The following is a 19,580-nucleotide window of genomic DNA, read 5'->3' as shown; positions in this document are numbered from 1 at the left end:
TGACAAACCAAGAGATCACACAGGCAAACACAATAATAACAAAAGCCTTGAAAGCCGCCCTTGGTCTCCCCGAATGCGCTAGCACAGAGAGAGTCGAGGGACTGGGTCTGCACACCACTTTTGAGGAGTACACAGTCGTGACGTTATATGCTCAGAAAGAATGACTTTGTTCTTCAACTCAGGGCAGGGAAGTATTGGCGAGGTTAGGCTTTCCCCTGAGAACCCAGTATTGCGGAGAGGAAGCGGCACAGATAGACCGCAGCGTTCGATCACACGTCGTGGTGGCCCCAATTCTCAAAAACATGCACCCCAAGTACCATTCCAGACGACGCAGAGCAAGAGTAAAGACTCTTCACAAACGTTTTGGCGTGGGACCGGGAGTGTATTATACGGATGCCAGTCAAACCAACTCGCACACCTTCACCATAGTCTCTACATGTAAGAACAACATAACAACGGCATCCTTCAAAACCATCTCTGCATGCATGGCAGAGGCTGCAGCCATCGCCTTGGCCATTCAGGACGCCAAGCGCCAAACCGATTCGGCTGTCATATTATCCGACTCACAAGAGGCTTGCCGCTTGTTTCTAAATAGAACAGAACCCCAGTCAATACTCTAAATTTTAGGCAATCAACTATAAGGGCACCACACTATCATATAGTGTCCGGCACACGAGGGACTGGCAGGAAACGCGAGGGCAGACCGTATTGCTCAAGGATTAAACGTCCGAGCAGCGGCATGGCCTAGTGACGACCTTCCACCGAATTCTCATGACATCCTCCTACAGCAAAGGCAGGAGCGGAGGCGTTTTGGACATCCTTACTCCAATTTAAGCAGCCAACAAGAGAGGGGCTGGAGTCATATTCAGACGAATATATACCCCAGCCTGTACCACCTACACAGAATACACCCCACGAAGTTCACTGACGAGTGCCCGTGGTGCACAGACACACCCACACTAAAACATATCACATGGGAGTGCCCCAGGAGGCCTCCGCACATAGACAGCCCCATATTACACCAACATCGGAATTGCCAGTGGGAGGCATGGCTTGCGGACAAAGGTCGGGAGAACCAATTGGCTCTTCTGAATCAAGCCCAGCGAGCAGCTCATGCCAGTGGGGCCCTGGAATAGGGGCCCCAACCATCGTGCCTTATTTTATTTATATTCAATTTTTATATATTCAAGTTTTTTTGCTCTTGATTATTTGCACCTAGCCGCAGTAGTACTGCAAGCTCATCCCACTCATAGAACCGCTGCTTAATGGCAACCAAACTTATTGCAGTTCTTTATGTCAATATTTCATGCCTAAACTTCACAAACATTTCTGCTTGCTTGTGGCGGCCATTAATTGCGACCATTAATAAAACGCAACCCCCTTTAATTGGTCAATCTAGTTTTTTCATGTTGTCAAGAGATTTAAAACAAGCTGCTTGGCTTAAACCTTGACGCCACGACTGGTGTTTGTGTTGTGTGCTTGACACCCTCCGGATTGAGGAAGCTAAGTGGTGGGAGTCATTGAGGAAGAGATGGGCTCCCAGATGCAGGGATGCGTCCTGAGGACAACATCTACGAGGAGGTGGACATCTACCGACGAGACACCATCACCTGCGAGGATGGCTACAGCGCAGCTGGCTCCGAGCTGGGCCTGGACCACTCGGAGAGCTCTGAGGAAGGTGACCTCACGGGCCGAGTACGCCGAGGCTCACGCTTGGGCAGTGGCAGCAGCAAGCCGGGCAAGAAGCGCAAGGATTCCGACGTGAGTGCCGGTGCCGTGTGGAGCCATAAACAGCATTTTTTCCTGACTTCCCTCATCGCATTGATAGAAATAAAATTATTATTATTATTAGCTTGTATGTTTGGATGGTGGTGTGCTAATATGAATGCAAGAATGGAGCTCTCATTTAGGCTTACATTTAGGTTTCGTTACTAACTGAGGCGTGGCTGGCAGTCAAATTTTTAGAGCTGTCTCCTCCTGCTTGACACTCTCTGAAGAGCAAGTTAAGTATTCCTTGGGCAAGTTTAGCTTTGAAAAACTGCATTACTGGTTCTCAGCTTGATGTATGCAGTAATGTTTGGCTTCATCGCATGCACTTCGGGCATTGACCCCTGTCTCAAAACAGGTCTGTGGAACCGCATAAACTTTCTTTAAATGTGCTTACAACAGGAGCAGAGGTGCTGGCAAGGAGTCAGTGCAGCTTTCAGCTCTGCATTCCAAGAGGAAGCCTCCAATTTTAAAGGCACAATTGAAAGCTTTTATTCATAGTAGCATAGTCTGGATTGTAGGGTGTTGTGCAGTAAATTCGCGACCAGTTCAGCAAATCTATCACACCTGCAGTGCCGGTAATGAGAGTTTTGATGGTTGTTGTCACGTTATGAAAATTTTCTTTTATTCCTCCTTTCTTGGGCTTGTACAGCTGACCAGCAGCTTCACACGCTTCTTCTCCACCCGACGGAAAGATTTCGATTCTGACAAGTTGGGGAGCCGCATGGGAAGCCGCCAGTTGTCAGGTGAGCATCGGCATCTGTGAAGCAAGGCACTGGGATGCTAATCAGTGTGCTTGGTGATTTCCTTCTTGTTCATCTAGTTGATGGCTAGCATTGTATATTTTTTTGCTAATCAAGACATTTTTCTGTATGACATTCATGAAGATGCAAAATCTGTAAGGAAACGAGAGTAGCCCACAAATCTTTGAAAGGGCATGAGCTCTCGGAATGAGTGATTCCCGACAGCCTTTGCATGCAGCCGTGTTTGAAGATGTTCACTGCATAGTGCACTTAGTCGAGAGCACCTTTTCTTGTCATGGTGCATTGGCAGGATTGTGATGCATCGGCAGTATGGGTTTCCCTATCGCATGGGTTATGGCACTGCCATAACCCATGCTGGACTGTTGCGAGTAGGCATGAGCACCTGTTCGGAAGTGCTGGAAATGCTAGAGCATCCGTCTCTTGTACCTGTTTGTGACAGTCCAGAGAGTTCATGTTCCTACGCCTGAATGCAAACAGTACTAAAGTTGTGTAGGTCATTACTCTAGCCAGCTTTGTCTCGGCACCTGTGTTTATTGTACATTTCTCTGGGGATAGTACTACTGAATAAGGCTTACGATAGCCGATTGTCATGTGCTTCTTGCCTGTAACTTCTGTGGCTTTCTTTTTCTTTGTTGCTCTGGTTTGTGTTTCCGGTCTCAGGAGAGCTAGCATCCGATTTCTCGGTCATGAGTCTTATAACAGGGAGTGTACTGACCAAACCTGGCATGGGGCTGCACTTGTCTTTACAGAGGATGAAGGCTATGGTGATGTGAAAGCGCCCAAAAAGCAGCGACCTCCGTTGACTCTGCCAGCTGTGCCTCCTGGCCTCACACCTGAACAGGTGAGTGTGTGTCTAAGGCTGTTGCGAATTTCTTTTCAATTATTCTTTCCTTGCCTGTGTACAATCTTATCTCTTTGTTGCGTCCTACTGCTTAAGTGTCTCACAATTTTTCTTGTTACCCACGTTTCCAGATCAAGAGGCGACTCATTGTAAATAATATAGTTGAAAGCGAAAACTCATACGTTGGATCTCTTCAAAGACTTATCTTCGTGAGTACATCTTGAACTCCATGGCTTCTTACTTCCTGTGTGTTAGCATCAATTGGCAAGTGGCTTTAGGTGTTCTAACAATCTCTGTTGGGAGCTTTCAGTTGCCCATTGGCTGCATCACCATTAGAAGAAAGTAAAGAGCCACCATGTGAAGGCTGTAGCCATTCAGCAGATTCAACAAGAATGCATAAGTTAAAGCAGCTTGATGTTTAAAATTTTGTTTTACTTTCCTAACATGTTACTTTTTTTTTAACAGTGCATTTTGGGTTGTTGCACTACTTATGCTTGCAGTAAATAACACTTTTCATGAGAAACTTGTTAAGCAACCTCCTTGAGGGAAGAAACTTGCTACTTGTTCTGCATAGAAATAGTAAATTGATATTTTTCTTCCATTTGATGAACGGTCATTGCACATGGCTGCTTACTCCACAGGTTATGCTACCTGAAAATGGCACCCTCTGTCTTTAACACAGTTACTCTCAGAAAACAGTTGTATTTGTTTTTTCTTTCCGTGAGGAGGTGCGAGATAGAATAACCTTCATGCCTGCTCATTTTCGTTTTTCCTTTCTCCATTTTGTACGTCAAACCAGAAGAGCGCCTTACCTGCAATGACCCTGAGGTTGTTGTGTTCATTAATGAATACATAAATATAAATAATAGATAAAAAAATGTGTGAGTATTGCTTTGTTAACGCATCATCTTGATGGAGACCCTGACGCTGTAGCTTCTTTCCTCTTTACGGAGCCAAAGCAATGATAGTGGATGCGGCCAGCCCAAGTCCAACTAGCCAAGCACGCCTGTCAGGAACATTGCACAGAACGAAGTACTGCATTTTATTAGAAAAGCCCACCGCTATTTCAGATTACATTTGGAAACTGTTGCTCTCGAGTTTTCATATCATGTGCCAGTATGGTAGGAACTATTTACTGTATTCGAAGAGCAAAGCAAACTGGATGTTTGAGTAGGACTGGGCCCACCGCCGCAGGACTTCAAGCGCCCGCTGATGGCCAGCCAGCCTCCGCTTGTGAGCCAGCGCAAGGTGGACACCATGTTCTTCCGTCTGGAGGAGATCCTGCAGTGTCACACGCTCTTCGGCATCGCCCTCACCCAGTGCGTCTGCGAATGGGACAAGGAAGAGCGCATTGGCGAAGTCTTTCTCGCCTCGGTGAGCCTTTTCTCCTTTTAGTGTGAAAGCCTGCCATTTGTTTGTGCTTTGTCTTTATTTACGTTATTTAATTGATACTGCCTATCGTTTTTTGGCAGCCAGAGCAGGAGTGATGCAGTTGACATGTGAGGCATTAATGATTATTGGTGATACATTCTCACTAGTTCATGTACAATGCCAAGGTGACAAAACAGCAATAAGAAATTTAAAAGCCAAGTACAGTTTACAAGAATGAATTTGCAGGGTCTATCACCGTCACTGATCTGTCATGGATCACGATGCGGCAGATAAAGAAACGAGAGGACAAGTTAGTGATGTCACATGGGAGCAGGCTCCATTCGATGAGAGTTCTAGGAAAGAAAAAAATAGTGGTACATATTTATCTTTTTTAATTTAACTGGTAAGTTTCGGGCATTTGCATCAGGCACAGCTGCTGCTGTCACAAATGGATTACGTATGCTTCTTTTAAAGCAATATAAAAGTAGGGGAGTCAATTTTCATGACTCTCGTGGGCATCATTTATGTTGCGAGTGCTGTAAGGGCGCACTAGCAAGGAGAGAGTTCCAAGGCCGAAAGTCGTGGGACCAATGTTCTTGCGATTGAAGTGAATTGTCATGTTACAAGCACAGATAGATTTGGTATGCTGTTAAATCTTCTGTATTGATGAAATGAGAATTCATTGGTAAGAAAAGAACAGAGGTTGGTCGCCTTTGTTCAACAAAGGCATGTGTCTGTCACGTGCCATGAAGCTCTGGTAGCCAGTCATGCTCTGCATGATCTGCCTTCCTTTGAAGATGATCTTACACCTCTGTCTTACTGTGCATTGTGTATTCTTTCAGTTCTCGAAGCCAATTGTACTCGACATCTACAGCGACTTCATCAACAACTTTAGCACAGCCATGGAGACAGCGAAGCAAGCAGCTAAGAGCAAGTCTGCCTTTGCAGAATTCCTCAAGGTGCGTGTGGCTTGTTCTTGTGGCTGGATGTTCAGTGTTTTGCCACTCGTGGGTGCTCTGAACTTGGTAATTTGAAAACATGTGGGGCTGAAAGTATGCATTCATGTGTGGCACACTTTTCAGAAAAATATGGAGTTAGCAAACAAATGAGAAGAGGAAAAGTTATTCTATATGCAGTTTGAATTGAATTGATAAGTTATGAAGGTATGCAAAATATGTATCTCAAAAGAAGCAGCTACGACAATGTCTACATTATGTGAAGGTAATCTGAAGAAATAGCACCCATCAACTTTAGTTGACACCTTGACTATTAGGTGAGCTACTAAGAAGTTAGTTAAACAATCTTTAAGTAACTAATCATTTAGGCTCTCTGAAGAAATACTTGGTACCATGACGGACAATGCCCCGTTGGTCCAATTTACACAGAATCCCTTGTTTACTCCTTTATTATTATAATAAACTTCATTTAGCTGCGACAGCTGATGCAACTTCCATAAATCCCACTGCAATAATTATAAATGACCCCAAGTGTAGCTACACTGAGCAGAATGCAACTATTAAGCTTGAGGAGCAGCAATATATTATAAAAGGAGGCTTTCACAGCTATACTGATTAGCAAAGTGCAGCCACCGTGATATCTCCTGTGAATCTTTTGCTTCTTGGTATGACAGTCAGTGAGGAGTAGTGGCGTGCTTGGATCGTCCCTTGATGGTCTCTGCAGTAGGCAAGGTGTTGAATGACATGTAATGTGTCCGTTGGACCATCGACTCTAAGGCTCACTATGGTGTTAAACAACCAAGTACCTTTCATGGTGCTGAAGACAAGACTTTCAGCTAGCCAATAGTCTTGACTGTTGCTTCTCATGTGTCATTTTTTGCTCTAGATGTACCACTATGTCCCAACTGCTTACTCTTCAAAACTGTAAATTCCTAGCTTTTTTTTTTGTCTGTGATGAACTCTTGTGATGGCTGTGTATTTTGTGGCTGCTTTTGTGGGCCACCTGAATTGTTGGAGTTTAGGAGAACTTTTGCTGTTTCTTGTCTCTCTCGTTTGTGACGCTGTCAGTCACGTGCTCCGCCGCCTTCAGAAGAAGGATCAGGCTCGGGAAGGGAGTCATACAAGGTGAGGAGACTGTCTGGAACCAAAAAAGAAAAATAGAAAGTGAATGAAGGCAGTATCGGAAGAATGCAACTGATGGTGGAGAGATGCATTGCTTCTCCATTCTCTCCTCTCCCCCCCTGCAATGCACTCGGGCTGCCCTCGTCTCCTGCACTGGTGTAACGGACACGTGCTCTCGTGCTCCAAGCCTACCATTCCACCCAACATGGCCCGACTGAGTGCCTGTACACGCCTCTCCGTGTTTCAACAACACGTCTTGTTGCATTTTTATGTATTCTTCGCTTTTGATTTTGCATTGTTTTGGCATTCACTCTTCTTTTGAGTTTATGACATGTCATGCAGAGACTTAGGTATTTGTGAACAGTAGCAGTTTTTCAAAAGAAGCATTAATGAGAACTAAATGGGAACATCAGCTAATCACTAATTGACCATTTTTTCTCCATTATGCAGAAGAAACTTAAATTTATATTGGATTGACGATGATGATGATATATGGGGTTCATTGGTCCAAAGGCCAGGGATGGCCAAACAACGTCGTATTGGATTGAACACTAAAGAAGTGTTTTTCCTTAGAACACATGTCCCTGCAATGTCTCTGTGACTTACATGTCTAAATGGATAAGCCATTTTGATGTTTTTCATTACCCAGCACTGTTTTGTTCTGCGTCTCACTGTCATGTTGTGTGTACCTTTTGCTTTACATCTGTCTCGGCAATATAATCAGCACTTGTGCACGCTGTTCACTTTTGTTTTGATCTTCGGTCACATTTTGCTGTCCTTAGTTTTGCACCATTTGCTGTGAGATTTTTGCATCACCTGCACTTTCTTATTTATTTCTCTCCTTTCTGCCCCTGAAGAAATTGCATTTTCCAGACTGCTGTTGTGATGGCTCCTTGCACATGTTGATATGAGAACCACATTTTGCAGAGTGTGCGAGTTCCATTTTTCTGCACTTTGGCATCTTCATGGTTTCGTTTAGCAACCTCATTTAGTTCCTGAAAAAGTTGCAAGAGTAACCTGTTCTCAGCATTGAGGTTATCCTACAAAACATACTATAAATAAGTTGGCACATATCACAAACGTTCAGTGAAAGGTTGTTGAGATTTCTGTCAGCAGTCTCAATCATCTGTGAATGCAGAAATACTATGTCATTATGATAGTCTGACTGATTGCTTCAGTTGGGCCTGCACAAGCGTTATGTTTTCATTTGGTCTTAGTTTTTATTACGAGTACTAACTCTTTATTACGTCATAACTTTTTATTAATGGCAGCGACCAGAGCTGAGCTACTGACGAAAAAAACGAGGAAATAAAAAAACCCATACCTAAGCCTCAAAGCATGTTTTCAGTGCAACCTAATAGCATAGGTGATGTTATATTTGGTTTGAAAGGGTATTAAATTATCAGTATGGCAGATAAATAGGTACATCCTTTTATCTGAAGCACCCTTTCTGCCAGTGAAGAGAGCCTTGACGAGTGTTTGTTTGCAATGCTGTCAGGAACGGGACAACCGAGGTGATGCTCGTAACCTTCTAGTGAACAGACTTATTAGTCATCGGGCCCCTCGGTTAACGCCCTTTCTTTTCGTTTAGTGAACAGACTTGTGATTCGAAAGCGCGTTCCTTTCTTTCCTGCGGCAGATGAAGCAGATCTACAGTCCTGACCGGCTGTCATTCTTCGGCCTCATGGTGAAGCCTGTGCAGCGGTTTCCACAGTTCATCCTACTCCTTCAGGTGGGGGCCTTGTCTCGTCTAGATTCTTTGTTTAACAACTGCTTTGTAGAACTGCTCTCGTGAACCCCTATTTATAAATACACAGAAAGCCCAAGCCAAATGTATAGGTATGTTAAATTTGACAGTCGTGCCACTGTCGTGACCCACAGGCAAGTCGCCAGGGAATTGTGCTCCTTGGAAACTGTTTCAAGGTGCAAAGAGATGCTGCCATGACATGTCAGACTGGCAGCAGGAGGAATATTTACATTTTTCCTATGTTGGTTTCTAGCAAAGATGTCACTTGAGCACTGCAGATAAACCATGCACAGCTGCACAGGAGGAATAATACAGTGAACTCTCACTTGAGTGAACTTCAAGGTAGCCGAGAAAATAGTTCACTTAACTGAAAGTTCACTAGACTGAATATTCACTGGAATATGGAACAGCACATTGAGTCGAAAGTGTGGAATGCAATTTTTGGAATTATTGTGTGCTTCAGTAGATACGAAATGCGTTACAGTTATGTTACTGCCTATCTCATTTCGGGAAAAAAAAAAAAAAAATCTTTAATTTTCATTTGCACTCATGCTCTTAAAGTGCAAGAAGTAACACGGCTGTCCAGAAAGCCTATATGTTTGTGCACTTCTTCTGGCACAGCTTGTTGCTGAGACACAAAGTCTCTCGACTTTCCTAGGCATCTTACAGCCTTAGCAAGAGTTACAGTATTTGAATCTGCCTGTGCCATTTCATCTTCCTTGTCGCACTCTTCTTTGGCACAAACACTGGAAACAGTTTCCAGATCTAATAGTTCAGCACAAGTAACAAGCTCGCTGTCACTACTATAGTCTCAAACGAAGTGTTGCTGTCAACATCCAACTGGTGACAAACCTCTGTCCACATCCGGGGGTCAATAACCTAGTTGCGCTGTTTCTCTTGGTTGCTTCCACTGCACAGAAGGGAAAGGCCGGATTTATGCCAGTAGTTTCTAATTGTTGCTGGTGTTACTGTCCACAAGGAGCCTCAGGTTCGTTCAACTGAAATATTCGCTACTCGGAAATTCATTTAACTGAAAGATTTTTGCATAGAATGCATAAGAAAACTGCCGGGGCATTTCTAAAAGTTTGTCCTTCTGAAGTATTCGTTAAACTGACGTCCGTGCAACTGAGAGTAACTGCCCTGACCCACCTGTGACCTACACCGCAATGAACATGTTAATGTATGGACATTTGCTAGCATAAAGGTGTGTGTGGAAAAGCTTACATTTTGATTGGAGACATGACTAAACAACTGGTACACGTTTCTCTCTTTTGCAAGAGTTGCTTTTGAAAAGGCAGGGAGCGTGCTGAAAACACAAAACGAGTGTGTGTGTGGGAGGAGCAGTGGCTGTGCGCGCTTGTGGCTCCCTGAGTTATCTCGAGAGCAGCAATGTAAGGGTTTCGTGTTATTTGAGCTATGGCGACCCCAAGTGTAAGGAGTGCTGCTGTGCTTCTTCTCTAATAGGACCTGCTGAAGCAGACGCCCAAGGGCCATGATGACCGGATGTACCTGCAGCTGGCCCTGACCCAGCTGGAGCAGCTGGCTGAGGCGCTCAACGAGCGCAAGCGCACGGCCGAGCAGCATCATGCCGTCCTGCAGGTGCTCGGGTCACTGGGCTCCAAGTTCTCACTCAAGGTACGGGGGGGCACTGCCTGCCGCGCTGGAGAAGTTCATGTAGTACTCTAGCGCTGGGGTCAGAAGCTATTTCAGTTTCATGTGTTTCATTATCCACAGTTACAAAGTTTGAGCACAGTCTTCCTGGCCAATAATAGAGAAACTCTGTTCCTTAAGCTTGTTTTTTATTGTAATAGCAATTATATGGACACTCCAGATGCATTTTGCCTTTGCTGTCGGCATCGCTGTGATGTTCCATATAACGTCCAAGGGCAATAACGCCATCGCTGTGCGTCGTATGCTGTATGTGTGAGTGAAAGCACGCAAGGGAAGCCAACAATCACAGCTCAGTCTGGTGTGCGTGAATGAAGAAAGTGGAGAGCAAACGTGCCGTCTTCCGTCACATGAAAGGCCGTGGGGGGAAAATGGGGGAGGGGGAAGGCAGCGTTGTGTTCCGGCAGCACCTGTGCATTTCGCGACCAGGCACAAGGGGAACTTACGATCACGACTCAATCTCTCACTCCATATATGGAGAAAGCGGGGAGGCAGTGGGAGAGGGAGGGGGCAAAGTGCATACTTTGCACGGTGGCGTGCGCCGTATGTTGAAAGGGATCTGCAGATGGCTCATACCTTCGTGCGAGCTGTGTTCTCGTCACTCTTGTGTTGAAGTGATAGACCGCATTAAGGTCACTGCTCGCTGCTGCCGCTGCACTTGCTCACAACAGCGTTCTGACAGTGAGTGTCTGCGCTTGTCGAGTGTGATGTGTTCATGTTTGCTTGTGCGCTCTGAACACGGTCTCACCGCCGGCCAAGCAACTCTATAAAATGCAAGCGCTTGCGTTTAGGCAACTGCAAACAAACACATACCCACCCAAAGTACATTAACAAAAATCACAAGTGGCAAGGAAAGCGACCTATGTAGGCTCTTTTCACTAACAGGGACACTCACACACATAATGTGAGAATGCACCCCACTCCCATTTTCTCATTCCCCGGTCAGCAGCGAGACTGACTGGACCGCCTGGGTCAGGGTCGGGGATGTCGACCCACAGCTTGTACTGGTGGACTGGGTGGAGAAGGCCAAGCAGGCCCAGGGCCTTACTTGAGCCAGATCCCTCAGCCATCTCTGCCCTTCCCCCTCCCCCCTTTCAATAAAGTTTATCACCACCACCACACCATGCTTGTTAATTCAGTTAGTATGTGAATGTTTCCATGTTTATATGGCCGATAAAACTACGATCCTTACTTCATATAGCTGTCTACTGATTTGCTATCGCAATCGATGCTTTGCCTGTCAGGCGAAACTGCGGCTCTTTATTTTATTGAAGTAGCTTAAGTACTTAGGCCACTACACGTTTAATCTTATAAACAGAAATAAATAGCAAGAATGAGCGTGGGGCTGCGGGTTCGATTCCTGGGTGCCGCAGCCGCATTCTGATGGGAGCGAAAAAAGAAAAATGCTGGTGTAGCATGTTTTGCGATGGTAGAAGAAATACAAAGGTGTGCTTTGGGTCCACACTAAAAAGTCCCGGGTGGTCAAAATTTATCCGGAGCCCTTGACTACAATGTCCCTAATAATCCACTGTGGAGCTGCGAGATGTCAGTCCCCATAATTTAGATTTTTTATAGGAGTGTACAAATACTTTAATATCACCAAATCGAATCGAATAGTGAATGTTTGAATAATTTGATCCACGAATTGAATATCCACTATTTGATTTCTTGGATATTTGAAATATTCGGTGTAAAGAACTGCGCAGTATCACGTGCATCGCGGAGCCCCTCGTGCTCGGCGCTGCCCAAGTGAGCGTTTCACTTTGACTGTGGATGAACCTCCCCCGCTGATGCAGTAACGAACTTTGTGACTGCGAGTGTTCCCAGATGTCAACACGATGCGGAGATCGTGCACACACGGCGCCCGTATGCCTAAATTCACAGAGCAGTGCTGCATTGGCTGGGGCCGCTCAGTCGGCATAAGGTCCAGCTGGGTTGACAGGACCGATTGAAATGGTTAGCAAGACGTGGACAGAGGGAAGGCAACAAAAGCAGTCCGTAATTCGCAAAATGCGAGAGCACGTGTGAAGATCGTGCTGATTAGCCGCTCATTGCAAGCAGATTGTGTTGGTTACACGGCGACAGACTTCACGTCAATTCAACAGTCGTCAATCTAACCTGCACTTGTTGTTTCAGAAGAAATCACCGATGAGCCACTCAAGTGAGTGTCATGCGAACTTGCCATGACTGATGTGGGGAGATACGGGTCTCTGCTCCGTACTCTTGGGACAAAGGAACGACAACACAGTAGTGCAAACAATCACAAGGGCATTTATTGCACCTTTCATAGATCAATGCCTGCTAGCCAGCCGAGTTCATATCCCCAAAACATGCCGATGGGCGCGCGACAAATCTAGAAGTCAGACTTACCGCGATCGCATTGCGAGCGAATATGTTCGCCCCATGCTGGATCCCAACGCCTGGTCGTTCGCGTGTACAGTCACGCCAACGGTGTCCAAGGCGGCCACGCGAGGCGGTCTCGCAGAAGCATGGTCGGCGCGCGCGCGCGGTACGTCCGGCGCAGTTCGCCGACCCGCCGGGAAAAAGGGTCGCTCCACCCGCGGCACGGCACGTCCGTGCTGCTTGCTGTCTCCAACCCAAGAGAGCGCGCCTTGTCTCTCCCGCCGAGGGTAACCCCGCAGCCGCGCAACACTAGCGCCATCTCTCGGACTGCGCCTGTACCACTCGGACCGCCGCGTGTGCGGCGAAGCCGCACTACAGGAGACGCGCTATGCGGGAAAAACATCAGGGGAGGCGCGAGGGTCGCGCAACCCCACACTCTCTAGGTTTCAGAATCTTTGACAGGTGGCACATCCCGCCGAACATGACAATCAAACGTTGTGGACAGCGCCTGCTCTTTACTGTCGGAGCCGGCTACGCTCGGAGGGGTGATCGAGTCATGTGATGCGCAGTCCTTACGTCTATTGTGGAAATTGGCCTTGCGATAACCCCCCAGCCATAAAGTTGATTTTGCCCTCCAGTATTTTGGAGAAAAACCGGAAAGAAAAACTTTCTATGCAACCAATAAAAGATGGCCGCAAAACACAGATCCAGTATTAGACCGAGAACCACATTGGTGTACAGTACAATCGAATTTCACTAATTCATTAGTTTCAGAGGGGAAAAAGGCACTTGATTCTATTGAACAGAAATTCCATTGATTAAAAAAAATGTCTTGTTTATATACTAGGACTGAGCTGTAATCATTGCTGGCATACTAATTTGGTGCACCATTTAATAAGAGTACATTGTAATGCATACCTTGATTTCTACGTACCAATGTTACTGATAGCTTGCAAAATTCTTGTGAAGCATTGCTAGGAGACTTTAAGAATGCACAGCACCGTTTTATCTTGCCCGAAATTTGTAGCATTAAATTTTGTGAAGAACTTCATGATATTAATATTTGATTTGATATTTGTCTTTTCTTTCCTCAATTGGATATTCGGTTCTACATGTGCCATTCAGTATTCACACATCCCTAATTCATTGTTTATAAGCTGTACTTGAGCTTTTCTCTCGTGAACACTGCAAACTGCTGGAAGTTAGTGATTTTCCCTTAGGAATTTCAGTTTTTAATTTGTAGTGCTAAATCTTGTAACAAGAACTGAGTGCGCAATAACACAAACATTTTAGCCTGTTGGTTAGATTCATCATTACTTGAATACAGAACGACATTGAAATGAGGATGGATGACATAATAACACCGTGTAATAATAACACCGCTTGTGTCCTGTTTCTTCTTCGCTACATGGTAATAATGCACTGCATTCAAGTATTCATGAACTGATGTGCGGTGGCCTTTTCCCTTTGGCACTGAGTAAAATTTTGTTTTTTGCTCCTACTTCCAGGCACTGGCAGCAGCTTCTTCAACAGTGGACAGCACAGATCACTTCCTTTTGCGGCAAGATGACGTACTACAGCTGGTAAGTGGTCTTCTTTACGTATGATTGAGGAATTACCTTTTGAGTGATAATGTCTACTTCCATTAATTCGACTCTGACAGGACCGCCAAAACTGATGAAATTATCTGGCGGGCCGAAGTAAACAAGATGCATAAAAATGTCAAAACACACTGCCGATTTATTAATTTGGCGGTATTTGCCTAACATAACATAACTAACATAACATTTGCCTAACATACCCCTGAATCAAGCGCGGCCACTTTCTATGTGTCTAAAGTAGAAAACTAACATAGAAATTAGATTAAAGCACCAGAAGAAAGTAGAAATCTTATGCGCACCCGTCTTTTTAGCAAGAAAAATAATTGTTGCACAATGGTGGCCGGTCTCCTAAAGTCATCTTCGCCGAACTGTTTGTTTAAAGTCGGCTTCCTCGTAGTACGTACGTGTTATGCGGTAAAGCATATGAACACAGCGAAGGCGGCTTTGGTTTCGTATCCAATGTGCAGGCAGTTTTCAGCCCAATTATCTGGGCTGAAAACACATTAGAATTGTGTAGGTATCATAATCAAACATTGTGAGATACGGTTATTGCTTGAAAATCTTCCTAGGATAGGCCAAAAACGGGCGTTTTTGACGGGAGATGACCTGTGTTCATTGCATTGACTGTCCCCTAAGCTCTGCCGAAACAGAGACTGCCGCCAAAGGGGTTGCTATTGGGGCCACCATAGGGTTCAGGCATGTGTGTGCTGACTGTTCATGTTCGAATTCTCCGGCAAAGGCCATTTTAGGATAAAAATAATGATAGTTTGGGCCCATAGAAATGCATGGCCGCCAGCCAGGACTTTCAGTCAGGATTGAATTAATTGAAAAATAAAAATAATTGCAGTCTAACAGAACTGTACTGTAGTTCCTGATGTGCCTTTGTTAGGTATTTAATCTTGTTTAAAAGCCATGTAGGCTTGCATCTAGGCAATCTGGTCAGCGTAAACATGGTGTAAATTACCTGTAACTATCTTTTTTGAGAAATTTGTGCCGTGTATTATGTGTAAGGTCAACAGAGACTGTTGTGCCTTGCTGTTTCTCGTTTTTTCTTCTTTTAGTTATGAACCAGTTTGGTGTCTCTTAGTCAAGTGAAATCTGATGCTTGTGTGGTACTCTCATTTTTGCAGTGGGAAGGTGATACGTAAGTATTACAGGGACAGCATGATTGTTAAAATTTTGCCCTAAGAAGGCCGCAAAGAAAAATGAAGGAAGCAGGTCGTGTGCAGGTGATTTGGACTACAAGTAACTTCAAGCCATTAGGCTGCTCTAGCATTGTTAGGCAAAAGAAACTAGAGGGGCACTAGCCCTTCTACAAGTAATTTCAAGCCATTAAGCTGCTCTAGCATTGTTAATAAAAAGAAACTAGATGAAACACTAGCCCTTCTATTTTTTTTAATTTTTTTACCAAACTTGAAAGACCAGTTTGGGTATCCTTAATCAACTAACCTAACATAACATAACCTATAGCAAAAAAGAAAGAAATATATGGCACAAGATATTTTTTTTTTTTCCATGTCGTATCTGCTACTGTTTCAGTGTTTTAGGTTTGATTATCACTTGCATGGCTAATCCCTGATGGCTTCCGTTGGTCTTGTTTGCTTCTGCCCATCGCAGGAAGTTGACCAGAGCGGGCTTGTTGTCAAGTCGAAACCGCGGCGTATTTTCCTGCTGAACGACCTTCTTGTCTGCGTCACAGTGACCTCAAGGTACTTGGATGATTCTTACTTTATTTGTGATTTACTTTATTTATGATTCTTACTTTACTTTATTCTCACCCTATTTAGATGTGAGCTAGTTCCTTTCGTATAGGTGACTTGCACAAATGTGGAATCAGTTTAGTTTATCTTCCTATTGAACCATGTGTATTTGCTCCAAAAAATTTGCCCCTACTTTTTAAGCGCTCCTCTTGGTCAGTAGTTTGGATAACTGAAATGATTTTTCCATCGTAGCCAGTGTAACGGAATTTAGGTGCTATGTGCATTGAGAAAGCACGAAGTTTCAAAGGCCCATTTTAACTGCTTTTGATGAACTTCAGTTGATGAGCAACTGAAGAAGCTATAGTTAACCTTCCCCTTAAGGGGGGACGTGGCTTTGAAAATCAACTTTCTTATTTCTTCATAGATTTTGATTAAAATTGGCACAAATGTTTAGAATGTTTCCCTGATGCTTCCATAAAAGTTTCAGGGTGATACCTTAAGAACATTTTATTAAATTTGATTGAGCAGAATGTTTCAACCTCGAACTTTGTGAAGAGCCTGGGGAACATAAAAAACGTGATAGAAGGCTTGTTAAGTACTGATTGCATAGCTAAATGCACGCTGAAGGTCGTGACATTCTTGGTTTTGTTTTTTTCAACACAAATTTTTTTGGAGTGTCATTTTTTATGTTACCTTCGTATCAAGCACACTTTCAAGGTGAACAAATAGCCACATCATAAATTTATAAAACGTCAAGGCCCAAAAGCAAGAATGTCACGACCTGCACTGTAGCCCAAGGAACAAGACAAAAAAAACAGAGTCAGAATAGGCCAAACGGTAACAAAGAAATCAGCTCCGCAAACTGAGCAGAAAGGCAAAAACACAGTTTTGAGAAAAAGGCCTTCAAAGTTTTGCCTTGCCTCCACTCTCCTAAAATGCACCAGGATTGTAGTCCTTGGTGTCCTTAGCACAGCGGGGCTTCTTGGGCATGTGGCCTTTCATCTGATGTTTTTTCGATGCCTTTTTTTTTCGTAGGGCATCCTTTTCTGCAGCTCTTTGAAGGGAATGCTTTCCTGGCTTCAAGCCAAGTGAGGCACAAAACTGTCTGTATGCACGAAGCGTTCCAGCATTGTACTTGCAGACTGCCTCATTGACAGCTGTCTCCGCTGCGATCAATGAAGCATTTTGCTCTTTTGGTAGAATTGACCAAATGACAGCGTGGAGACTCTCGGCTGCATTCTGAGTCTTCTTGCCTTGGCAACGGCTGAGTAGCTGAGGATCCGAGAGGCGTTGATACACAGGCAGCAACGCAGCTGAAACATGTGTTGCCAATTTGTACTTGTGTTCTGGCGGAGCTTTACCTTCAGCTTCTGCAGCCTGGTGTCTGCACCAGCTCAGGGGTCCTGGAGGGCAGAGCTCATGATGAGGGTCTTTATCTGTTGAAGTGATATGATAAAAGGTTGCCATTATGGCCCTTTGCATATCATCTACTTCACTATTGTTACGTATGGCCATGCCATAATAATTGGTGAGCTTTTTGATTAGGTCTTGGGTCAGGCCACCCTTCCCTCCAATTGGTTTACTTCTTCTGCTTTTTGAGACAAGTGTTCGCAGGGCTGTACCCATCCTCTTTTTAACGTGATTGATACAGTCCTCTTTGTTGAATGTAATGAAGCCATAAGCCTTGTCTTCACAAAGGGCCTGGAAGGTACGGCTATCCCCATCACAAACAACACATGTGTAGCGGAGGTCATTCCTTTCCAGTGACCTTCTGAACAAGATCAACGCTGCCTCGACCTCCATACGGCTTGAGTTTGCATCGGTGTTCTTTTGGCACACGTGATTCTCTTTCCATTCACTGTAGCCTTCATCGTTTTCTTTCGGCCCAAGCGTGCATCCATGGCATCTGTTCGAGAGCACAACGCAGTCAAGCACCAGACCAGTGTAAAATTCAATTATTGTGCCCACACCAATATGGGATGCATGACCACGTGTCATCCATGTGCCGTCGTAGACTACCGTCACATTTTTTGTGAATGCCAGGTCCATTTCGCTGTAAACTTTCCGCACGGCTGCCACAGCATCAGAAAAGAGACTTGCTGCAGCCATCCCACCAGCAGGCCTGAATTTTGATTTCAGGTGTCTTTGGAATGTCTTATGGTGCAAGCCTCTGTATGAAACGTTCATTACTGACCAAAAGTCAGTCAGGGCAGTTGCCCCTCTGCCGGTAGTTTTAATTGCTTGCATTGCACGCATATTCACGTCAAAAGCCTTACCACCCTCTACTCGCGGCGATGACCATTCACTTGCAACAACGCCGCAGGCATTGCAGGTCAGTAGCATTCGTGCAGCCAATCCATGCCTTGTTCCCAAATGAACAGTCAGTCCCGGCTGAGAGCATTCTTGGCACAAGGCATTCTTGTACAAAGCATTCAATGCTGTGACCTGCACAACCAAAAACTCATCCGCCAGCTCCACATTGGCACAACTTCCTCTCTCACCTGTGAGCTTCATTTTTCTTTCGGTCGCCGAAACAGAACTGAGTGATGCTTGCACTGTCTCGGCTCGCCCACGAGAAGCTTCTATCGATATGTAGTGCGGTTCCAAGTGAGCCTGAATTGTACTGCCGAATCTCGACTGCGTTTCATCCACGCGCGAGGTGCTTGGTCGCGGGTCCGAGTCGTCGGCGGGTGAAGTGCTTGGTCGCGGGTCCGAGTCGTCGGCGCGTGAGGTGCTTGGTCCCGGATCCGAGACGTCGGCGCCCGAGGTGCTTGGTCGCGGGTCCGAGTCGTCGGCGCCCGAGGTGCTTGGTCGCGGGTCCGAGTCGTCGGCGCCCGAGGTGCTTGGTCGCGGGTCCGAGTCGTCGGCGCCCGAGGTGCTTGGTCGCGGGTCCGAGTCGTCCGCGCCCGAGGTGCGTCGTCGCGGGTCCGAGACGTCGGCGCGCGAGGTGCTTGGTTGTGGGTCCGAAGCATCCATACATTGAGGGAACTGCTGCTGTGTGTCCACGATGTCCGCGCCGCACTGAACATCAGCAGAATCAGCACTGGAAGCTCTTGATGACGCTCTACTTTTGGGCATCGGCGACTTGCGCTTACGGCTGCCAAATTGATGCGAAGTTTTGTATTTCTTCTTGTGCCGTCACCGATCCATGATCACAGCCGAGATCCAACGCGAAACTACGCCACAGAGCTTCTGAGCCGCTACCGAAACTATGGAGAGGCTCGTGATACGGGCGATGGAGAACGTAGCCTCGGGAAGAGCAGACGACGCGCGGCACTTCGCCCGCCGTTGCTAGGGGCAACCGCTCCGGAGACCAACGGGGCCGCGCGCCGCTGTCACGTGGCGCGCGCCGCCAATCAGGAACCTCCGCGAGACCTCGAAACTTTTGCTTTTTCTGCATTTGTTTTCGCTCGGAGGAGGCCGGGAAGGCGGCAGATTTGAAGCTGAAGAAATGCTCTTTCTGTTGCGACCAAGATGGCGGCGTTCGGTTGCGCCGTTACGGAGATGTCGTGGCTTGAAAAACACCGTCCTTTTGCGATTTCCGCAAAACTTCTCGTCGCCGTGGCTGATACAATAATTTTTTTAAAGCACTTCTAAGCGGTTTTCAGGGAAGATATTTTGGAATCAGGTAGAGAAAGGGTTATAAAAACTGAAAATGTGATTTTCGAAAAATCGGTTTTGCGGTCATTTTTCGCGATGC

General features: G+C 45.6%; 2 protein-coding genes across 4 annotated transcripts in view; one reads left to right on the top strand and one right to left on the bottom strand.

Annotated features, from left to right (window-relative positions):
- Positions 1-19,580, top strand: part of LOC126544497 (uncharacterized) — a 69,265-nt gene that overhangs the window by 12,905 nt on the left and 36,780 nt on the right. For 2 of the 3 annotated variants that reach the window (XM_072287228.1, XM_072287229.1), the window contains exons 4-14: positions 1,544-1,761; positions 2,420-2,513; positions 3,281-3,372; positions 3,504-3,581; positions 4,567-4,746; positions 5,586-5,702; positions 6,768-6,824; positions 8,461-8,553; positions 10,033-10,203; positions 14,088-14,162; positions 15,798-15,889. In XM_072287228.1, the coding sequence (XP_072143329.1) occupies positions 1,544-1,761; positions 2,420-2,513; positions 3,281-3,372; positions 3,504-3,581; positions 4,567-4,746; positions 5,586-5,702; positions 6,768-6,824; positions 8,461-8,553; positions 10,033-10,203; positions 14,088-14,162; positions 15,798-15,889 (1,267 nt within the window). The remainder of the gene's footprint in view (positions 1-1,543; positions 1,762-2,419; positions 2,514-3,280; positions 3,373-3,503; positions 3,582-4,566; positions 4,747-5,585; positions 5,703-6,767; positions 6,825-8,460; positions 8,554-10,032; positions 10,204-14,087; positions 14,163-15,797; positions 15,890-19,580) is intronic. The other variant, XM_050191850.3, reaches the window with a different exon arrangement.
- On the bottom strand, positions 16,269-19,399 carry LOC140216734 (uncharacterized). The gene has a single exon (XM_072287230.1). It carries the CDS (start codon positions 18,956-18,958, stop codon positions 16,811-16,813), a length of 2,148 nt encoding a protein of 715 aa, XP_072143331.1. The 5' UTR covers positions 18,959-19,399; the 3' UTR covers positions 16,269-16,810.

This window comes from Dermacentor andersoni, chromosome 3 (genome assembly GCF_023375885.2).
Source record: "Dermacentor andersoni chromosome 3, qqDerAnde1_hic_scaffold, whole genome shotgun sequence".
Lineage (NCBI taxonomy): Eukaryota > Metazoa > Arthropoda > Arachnida > Ixodida > Ixodidae > Dermacentor > Dermacentor andersoni.
This window is presented reverse-complemented; position numbering and strand designations above follow the sequence as displayed.

What these genes read in the sequence shown, in the direction of transcription:
- LOC140216734 (XM_072287230.1), bottom strand. Translation starts at nt 18,958, where the DNA reads ATGCCCAAAAGTAGAGCGTCATCAAGAGCTTCCAGTGCTGATTCTGCT.